Source organism: Octopus sinensis, linkage group LG17, assembly GCF_006345805.1.
Source record: "Octopus sinensis linkage group LG17, ASM634580v1, whole genome shotgun sequence".
Taxonomy (NCBI): Eukaryota; Metazoa; Mollusca; class Cephalopoda; order Octopoda; family Octopodidae; genus Octopus; species Octopus sinensis.
Genome location: NC_043013.1, coordinates 23,653,931 through 23,663,930, shown reverse-complemented (window position 1 = coordinate 23,663,930; position 10,000 = coordinate 23,653,931). Strand labels below are relative to the sequence as shown.

The window sequence follows — 10,000 nt, the reverse complement described above, 5'->3', positions numbered from 1 at the left end:
GTGTGTTCCGACATTTTATGTCACGTGATCCAAATATGGCAGAGCAACGAGCAAAAGACACGCAAGGCTGGAAAGAATGTGAGCGCTCTCTCTTGGATCTGATACGAAGGGCTTCCGACGCGGCTTATCAGAACAGCCGTCTCACGGAAGAACAAAAGCACGACTTTTTTGCATCAGGTAAATATTTTCAATATTTTGTATAATTTTACAAGTTATCTCTTCCTAGTTTTACTCTTGTGGAGTCGAGGGATGGGTTGGAATAAGGAAATTTATACTTCATGAAAAATTTTCAGAAATAATTAATAGATGAGTGGATTTGGTAGACGGAAACTGAAAGAAGCCTGTCGTATATATGTATATATATGTATATATATGTATATGTATGTGTGTGTTTGTGTGTCTGTGTTTGTCCCCCTAGCATTGCTTGACAACCGATGCTGGTGTGTTTACGTCCCCGTCACTTAGCGGTTCGGCAAAAGAGACCGATAGAATAAGTACTGGGCTTACAAAGAATAAGTCCCGGGGTTGATTTGCTCGACTAAAGGCGATGCTCCAGCATGGCCGCGGTCAAATGACTGAAACAAGTAAAAGAGAGATGATCAAATGCGCTTCACTAGAGTCGTTGAAAACATTAACAAAGGAAGGACTGTGCATCGATATGTTCCTTGTCACGGTTTACGGTCGAGCCTATGTAATATTTCCAGTTAAAATCCTTAAAAGTGTTTCAGCCCGAAAGCTGCGGCCATGCTGGAGCACCACCGTTGACTGTGCTATACAAGAATGTGAAACCACCTCTGATACGTGGCACTTGGTCAAGAAGGGAGTTCTACGCCGCTGCCCGCATCTGTGTTTCCTGCCGAGAGGTAGGTTCATCTCGAACCCCTGACAAGAAGAGATCCAGTTTAGTTTTAAAGAAACCCACATCCACACCATGCAGGTCTCTCAGGAATTTAGGAAGAATATTGAAGAGCAGTGGTCCCCTGAAACCCAAGCTGTTGCAGTATCTGGTCCTGTATTTTGATGGTGATGTTGGGATCTTGGCACTATGCAGTGGCGCTCCGTTCTGCTGTTGGTGTAACTTTCAATGCCAAAATTTGAAACAAGGCCCTCTAGTATTTTCCAGATGTATATCACTGCATATCTCACGCCTTCGCTCCAGAGAGAAGAGTTTTAATACTTTCAGTCTTTCCCAGTAGCTGATATGCTTCGAGTTCTGCTGTTAGCTTTATATTGTGTGGTGACCATAGTTGGCAGCAGCAGTCCAAGCGGCTGAGGACGAATGTCTTCCAAAGGACCATCAATGTCTCCTTCTCTCTTGTTCTGAAAGTTCGGAGGATCCATCCAGCTAGCCGTCTGCATTTTATTACCAAATTAGCAATATGCACTTGGAAAGATGCATCATTGCTCATGTCAATGCCCAAGTCACGCACTGATTTTGACTCAGGAATTGCAATTCTTCCCGAGCCAGTGTATCCGGTCTGCATGTCGTTTAGCTTTGTGTGCCGGTAGCGCAGGGCTTGGAACTCCCCTGCATTAAACTGCATGTTGTTGTCCTCAGCCCACCTGTATATTGTATCCAACTCCCGTTGAAGATGTGCAACATTTCCAGAGTTTTGTATTGTCTGAGAGACCTTTGTGTTATCTCCATAGCTAGCAAGGGTGGCCATCTTAGCAACTGAGGGCATGTCTGAAAAGGCCACTATGAACAGCAGTGGCCCCAAGACAGTTCCCTGTGGAACACCGCTTGTTATTTGTGTTTCCTTGGAGGTGTCTCCATTGGCCACCACTGCCTGCCTTCTATCTTTTAGGAGGTTGTGCAGCCACTCTCCAAGTTACTTTGTATTTTCACGGTACATTTATACATTGCATTACTACGAACGCAATTACTATTTGACGACGGACAATTGTTCTGAGATCTGTGTGTGCGTATGTGTATATATATGTGTGTGGAGAGAGAGAGAGAGAGAGAGAGAGAGAGATTTATGTGCATCTCTTTGAGTCTGTGTTCCCCCGCACCATCGCTTGACAACCGATGTTGGTGTGTTTATGTCCTCGTAGCTTAGCATTTCAGTAAAAAACAAAAAAAAAAAACGGTAGAATAAGTACTAGGCGTACAAAGAATAAGTTCTGCGTTGGATTTCTTCGACTAAAACCCTTTAAGGTAGTGCTCCAGTATGGCTGCAGTCAAATACCCGAAAGGTGTAAAAGAATAAGATATATATATGTATGTATGTATATATACATACATACATACTACATACATACATACATACATACATACATACATACATACATACATATTAAAATGTATGTCAGGTTTCCACAGAATCCAATGACAAGGAACGATTCTTAATTGTTCAAGAACTGCTAATACAAACGTGTAAGTGTAACAAAGCGTGCATCGTTTTAAATGATTAAATTCTTTACAAACCACTTCAGTCGGTCTCTTCTTCAAATACTCTTTTCCTATGTTCTTCGACCGCTTCCATTCCAGTATTCACCAACGAACCCAAATTCATTCTTATCTCAATAACTCTCATCTGTTCTGCCAACACGAAACTTCAAAGTTCTAAATTCTTTTCACCTGTCAGTCTATATTTCATGAGCATAACGTACCAATTTCTTGCAATTTTTCTGTTTTGTAGTGACTGAATCAGAGATGATAAAAGGTATTTTTCAAGCTGAAAACCCATCGGCAAAAACCTTAGTATACTTGAGAAAATTTATTGACTTTCCTGAGTCTCTGGATGGTGATGATATTGGTGGGGGGGTCGGCCAAGAAGGAAACATGGTGGATGACAGTCCGACCATCTATGTAGACTTTGTCGAAATTAACAAGAAGGTAAAATTTCCTTAAAATATATAGGAGCGCTTGGAAAGGTCGGGGCTTTTGCCTTTGTGTGTGTGTGTGTGTGTGTGTGTGTGTGTGTGTGTGTGTGTGTGTGTGTGTGTGTGTGTGTGTGTGTGTGTGCGTGTGTATGTGTGTGTGTGTGTGCGTCCGTGATAGTCTATTTATTTCTGAATGCGTGAAATAATAATGTACATTAAAAAGATATTTAAGGCTATTAGTAATATTAGCCAATTTTCAAGGTATCAAAATTTGACTGAATTTTGGTATAAACCACTTGATACAAGTATTGATACAAGTTCGACACAACCATGGATCGAATTTATGGTGACACTTTCAGAAAACTGAATAATTTTCTCGGGAATCTTCTATAAAACTATGTCAAATATCTCACAGGTATGAAATATATTCCATGACGGAAAGTTATCCCTCTTGACATTAAGACACCAAGAAAACTTATTCAAAAGAGAAGTCATTGAAATTGACATTTGAATTGTAACACTGAAGAAAACTATCATCCTCTATTCTGTGAGAATTCTTAGAAACTTCTTTGGGAGATGAGAAGGTTTGAGCTCACTCAATCTTAAGACGTAATGTGCAAAACTTGAATTAATATAGGATTAATATCAACGGGTTTTATTTAATAACAATTCTTCCTTCTATGGGCAAAAGGCTCGACATTTTAGAGGGAGATTCTAGTCTATTACAATGAGCCCAGTGCTCAACTTCTAGAAATTTTATCGAATCCGAACGGAAGAAAGCAAAGTTAACCTGGATGGCATTTGAACTCACAACATAAAGAGCCGGAATAAATGCCGCCAAACATTTTGTCCGGCGTGCTATCGATTCTGCTAGATCACCGCCTTTCTTTCAAGTTTTTGACGCAAGGTCAGAAATATTAGAGAGAAGAGCCTAGTCGATTGCATAGATCCCGGTGTTTGGCTGGTATTTATTTTATCGACCCCGAAAGGATGACAGGTAAAGTCGACATCGGCAATATTTGAACTCAAAACTTCAAGCCAGAAGAAATGCTGCTAAACGTTTTGTCCGGCGCGGAAAAAATTCTGCCATGTTGTTGACTTATAATTCTTTATGCTATAAACAGAAGGACTGAAATTCTGTAGGAGGGGGAGGGGGCAGTCAATTACATACATACCTACGTACGTAAATACACACACATACACACGCACACACGCGCCCTCGCGCCATTACTGGAACTAAATTTTTTAAAAACTTTCCAGAAGTTTATTACATAAAACAAAACATACAAATCTGTACTATACATGGTGGTGGTGATGCTGGTGCTGGTGCTGGTGGTGGTGCTGGTGGTGCTGGTGCTGGTGGTGCTGGTGGTGACATTCCATCTCAGATTAGCTATTTGCTGTCAGTGCAGAATGAGACGTCAATGAAATGACCCTTAATCCCTTATTTGAACTTTTGGTTAAAGAATATAAAATAGAAAACAAAGTTTGTTTCATTAGATCTATCGTTTTTAATCTTTTAAATCTATTAAAATAATGATTATTTCTATAAACAGAAACAAGTCGATGAAGAAGCTAAAGAATTGCTGGAGAACTGCATAGCAAGATTGGAATCTGAAAAGATGGTCACAAGTGCCTTTGATGTCATTTGGTTACCGGGAGGAATAGATATTGGAGAATATCATGAACCTCACCAAGAATATATCAGCGAATTCTGTGAGACTTTTAAATCTGACATGATTAATCTCATTCAGCAAGCATTGGACGATCAAAATAGAATAGCTGAAGACTATTATGAAATTTTACATCATTTACACTTTTGTGTTCAAAAATGTGCGCTTTTTTGCGGCCAACAAGACACACTCGAGAAAATACAACAAATTACAAAAGAAAACAATTTAAGGAAACCAATTGTTATCCACGCTCCCTCGGGAGTTGGTAAAACGTCTTTGCTAGCTATGATTATGAAGCAGCTATCTTCTTGGTTTTCTGATAATTATTTGGCTGTCATACGATTCTTAGGAACCACTCAAGAAACATGCAATATCTACAACGTGCTCCTTAGTGTAATGAAACAATTATCTTCTATGACTGGAATGATTTTAGAGCCGATGGGTTACGTGGACATGAACCGCCTTGAAAAATACTTCCCGAGATTTCTTCGTCAATTTGGTCAAAGTATCAAAAAGCCAGTCTTTATTTTACTCGATTCCTTAGATCAATTGTCTGAAGATGACGATGCTTTCTCCATGGCCTGGCTTCCAGATTTTCTGCCGACCAACGTTCACGTCATCGTATCAACCTTACCCCAGGCTAAGATAATGAAAAACCTTGCGAATCGATTGCAGCGAGATGATTGTTTTATTGAAGTTCCTTTAATGTCAGAAACAATCGGAGAAGAAGTCCTGAGAAAATTCTTCAATAAGAAAAAGCGAACAATCACAGATTCTCAGAAAGAACAACTATTAGCAAAGTTTTCAAAAGTGTCAAGTCCGCTTTATCTAAAACTTCTTCTACATGAAGCAAGTCAATGGCTGTCGTATGAAGATATTGATTTTGAACAATTACCAGATTCTGTTAACTCAGCCATAGAACAGCATTTTGAAAATTTGGAACGTAAATTTGGAAAAACCTTGGTACAGTTTGCACTTGGTTATTTAACAATTAGTTTAAACGGCCTCACAGAACTTGAGCTCATTGATGCGTTGTCGTGCAATAACGAAGTTTTAAATGCTATATTTGAAATGAATGATCCTCCCTCGAGAAAAATCATTAATTTACCTCCTTTTCTTTGGGCTCGTATTTATCATGATATCAGAGATTACTTAACGGGCCGGTTTTCACATGGGAAATCTACATTCTACTGGTATCATCGGCAATTTATTGAAGCAGCATCGAGAAGGTACACACAAAACGAAGAAAACCTCCACGCAGACCTTGCAGAGATATTTGCATGTGAGTCAAATATAAAGAAAGACTTGATACTTCAGCAACGAAATTGGGTTATATATGATGCTGACCGCAATATAACTCCGCAAATACTTAATTTTGAGAACAAGAGAAAACTCGAATGCATTACTTATCACATTTGCCGTGCTGGAGATTTTATCAATACGAAAGACGTTAAAGAAAACGCCTTCTGCAACATCCATTTTCTTTTTACTAAGATAACTGTTTTCTCGCAGGACCACATCATACGAGAAATAAAGGATTTCCTTACTAAGAGACCTGATAGGGACATTCAAGTTATTCTTGAACTTTTACAAGATATAAACGAAGAAATTCAATCGCTGGAGCAATTAGCTTTCTTAATTTTAGCTAATTTAGCCAAAACAAACAATGGTTCAAGTTTGACAAGTCTCATAGAAAAATCCGAACAAATTTTGTATTCATCAAATAGAAAAATGTTGATACCAACTTGTAATTGCTTAAAAAATCGTAACAGCGATTCTATCACAGACTCAAAATTAGTTTTTACATTCCCAAACTACTCTAGTATAATTGAAAATAGAGATGGAATAATTCTTCTGGAAAAAAGAGCGTCAGAAATGTCACCGTTTGCTGTCATACTGACAAATGGATGCATAGAACTGACTCGTCTTAACCATGGACAAATTCAGTCATTTATTCCAACCACTGATGGAGACAGAGTATATCTATTAGCAACAGAAAGGATAGGATCTTTAAACAGTAGTACATTGAAAATTCGATGGCAGAATGATGATATATTGAAAAATTACGGCACGCCTTACCTCTGTTCTTGGACAAAAGATGGATCTTATTTAGTTATAGCCTTTGATTCGAATCAAATAGCTTTATTTTATGTGCGAGAAAACAAGTTACGTATGAGCACTGCTTTTCCCGTTAAAGAAGGCCTTGTGTTCAATAACTTGTGTTTATTTTACAATGCGGAAGCTCTGAGTGTGTTTGCCTCATCAACAAATGGAGAACTGGTTGAATATTCCAAGCTTGACAATCATAATCCTTCAACTAAGAAAAAGCAACTCTCTTCGACAATTTCCAGTTTACAGATGACTAATAATGATGAGTTAATAGTACTGAAACTCAGCGGCGACCAAACGCTTCTGTGCTCCCTTCTAACAGAAACGTTTCAGGAGACGGGAAAATACAAATTCGACGGCGAATCCACAGACTTTGAATTGTGCTCTTCATCAGCTCTCCTGGCAGTTCTCAAAGACAAAAATAAAATTTGCATATTGGACGCTTTTAATTACTTAGAAAGTCAGACTATTAAAGTTCCATGTCCCACAATTACTTGCTTTGCTGTGAAATGGTCCAAGCATCAAGTATTGGCATCTTACATGGACACTTTGATTATATTTGATTACAGCAACGAAACTATTCTCTTCCAATTAGAAAGCCATTCCGACCCGATAAAATGTTTAGCATTGTCAGACAACTTTGCGGTCACAATAGATACAAACTTCATCCTTAAGCTGTGGGATTTCAGCAAAGTAAATAGTTCCGATAAAACTCCATGTGCAAATCGCCGTCTCACTGAAGAACAGGATGTTATTAGTTTTGCAATAAACCAGAAAGCAGCAACGATAGTAACTGGTTCGCAACATAATCAGATGAACGAGTGGAACTCAAATGGGTTTCTTTTAAAGAGCTTCAAAATTAATCTACGACCGCAAGAAATGCACTTGATTAACGACAAATATCTCCTTGCATACGAGAAATCCAAAGGCAAGTTGGAAATATACGACTTTGAGACAACAGAAATTCACCTTCCATTCAAAGACATGTATATCTTGGCAATAACTACATATCAGTCATTTGAAGAGATATTACTATACACTGTCAACGATCACAAAAACTATCTTACCGTCGCAATCAGCGATATCGGTAAGAAAAAATTTATGATGGAAATCCCTTGCTTAAAAGATTTTGAATTTACCAGTCTTGAAGTATCGCTTACACCTCTCTGTTCGTACATTCTTTTTAAGTTTGGTATTACTGATTCCGATTATAAGGACATAGAACAAAAATGGAAAACAAAAGGTGGCTTTTCTCCTCAACCATACCCGTACAGATTTGCTGCACTAAAGCTTGACAGCGGAAATGGTATCCTAAAACAATGCTTTCGACAGTTAACAGACATCCCTACATTGGGCCGCACAGCATCACCTCTCCAAGGTAACCAAATCATGATAGTTTCTGGTCGAGCTGTTTTAATTTGGGATATTTTTACAGGAAAATGCGACGAAGCAATAGCAAAGAGTGTTTACAGAAAGAGCAAGTTTCGCCGATACTTGGACTCCGAGGATGAAAATTGTGAAGGTTTATGTTTCGAAAGTTCAGTCAATTCTAAATATGTTACCATTGGATATGCAGATGGTTTCGTGATAATATACCGCACTAGCAATGGAAGACCAATGATAGAAACTCTACCAGAAACTAAACATGAAGCATCTGTAAGTTACGTCGAAGTTTTTAAATATGAATTTTCTTTTTCATACCATGAGTTACCATTCATTCCCAATTTTTGTGACAAAAGAAAAGTGATGTAAAGTTATTGAGATAACAGAATGTTACTGATTTGTTCTGTGTCCGCATGCTTCCACACATATTCGCATCCACATATGTTTTGGTGGTTAATGCACTCTGGGGAAACGTAAAAGTATATTTAATATTGCAAGATAGGAAATAATAGTTAATCATTTTATTTACTTGTTTCAGTCATTAGACTGCGACCATGCTGGGGTACCGTCTTGCAGAATATTAGTCGAATGAATTGACTCCAGTACATATTTTGTCAGTGAATTGAGATTGTGCTCCGTTCGTGGCTAGGAGTTCTTTGACTCTTATTACTGGCAATGTCAGTGCAGACTTGCGACCCCCAGCCACTTTTAGAGGCAATTAAATTTTGCCTTTTGGTCTTAATTTGCGTCTATCTACCTTAATGATTATATATATATATATATATATATATATATATATATATATATATATATATATATATATATATATATATATAATATATATATATATATATATATTATATATATATATATATATATATATATATATACATGACGGGACTCTTTCAGTTTCCGTCAACCAAATCCACTCACAAGGCTTTGGTTGACCCGAGGCTATTATAGCAGACACTAGCCCAACGTATCACGCAGTGGGACTGAACCCGGAACCATGTGGCAGGAAAGCAAATTTCTTACCACAGAGCCACGCCTGCAGCCAATTGGTAATATTATTTTAATTATTATTTTAAAGTTTAAGGCAGGTAGGGGGAAATAACTCTGTACATGATTTACCTTCATTGCTGAAAAGATCTTCGGTGGAAAATGAACTGTATTCTTACAATTTAGATTCACTAAAGTCTGTTAATAGGCGCAGGAATGGCTGTGTGGCAAGTAGTTTGCTTACCAACCACATGGTTCCTGTTTCAGTCCCACTGCGTGGCACCTTGGGTAAGTGTCTTCTACTATATAGCCTCGGGCCGACCAAAGCTTTGTGAGTGGATTTATTAGACGGAAACTGAAAGAAGCCCGTCGTATATATGTATATATATACAGATATATGTGTGTGTTTGTGTGACTATGATTCCCCCCCCCCGCAACATTGCTTGACAACCGATGCTGGTGTGTTTACGTCCCCGTAAATTAGAGGTTCGGCAAATGTGACCGATAATAAAGGAGTCCTGGGGTCGATTTGCTCGACTAAATGCGGTGCTCCAGTATGGCCGCAGTCAAATGACTGAAACAAGTAAAAGAGTAAGAATAAAGTCTGTTGTGACAGAATTGAAATACCCTTTTGATACATCTCACAAAACAGACGTTATATAATATCCGTCCATCAACCGCCACAGCTGTTCATTTGCGGAAGGTAAATGAGTAATTTCTTCTTTTTAGGAAATAGTTCCATCAATATTCTAAACATCGATCATTTTCATATGAACCCTCGCCTAAAATTAGTTCTAAAATGAGTCGACTTTGAGGCTAATCTAAGAAAACAATTTGAGATTCCTTCTTTCAGAAATCACATTTCGAACATAAACAAGATATTAAGTTTCTCTAAGTCATTAAGTTTCTCATCGCCAAAAAGATTTTTCTTGACTCTGTTTATTGTTGGAACTACCAAATATGAAAAACAACTATTTTAGATATCGCCATAAATTTCTATAAAGTAT

General features: G+C 38.1%; 1 protein-coding gene across 1 annotated transcript in view; it reads left to right on the top strand.

Moving 5' to 3' along the window:
• LOC115220715 (NACHT and WD repeat domain-containing protein 2-like) overlaps positions 1 to 10,000 on the top strand; it is a 30,494-nt gene that overhangs the window by 16,388 nt on the left and 4,106 nt on the right. The window contains exons 9-11 of the mRNA XM_036510436.1: positions 1 to 177; positions 2,646 to 2,842; positions 4,386 to 8,267. The exon at positions 1 to 177 is cut by the window's left edge and continues 10 nt beyond it. Of these exons, the coding sequence (XP_036366329.1) occupies positions 1 to 177; positions 2,646 to 2,842; positions 4,386 to 8,267 (4,256 nt within the window). The remainder of the gene's footprint in view (positions 178 to 2,645; positions 2,843 to 4,385; positions 8,268 to 10,000) is intronic.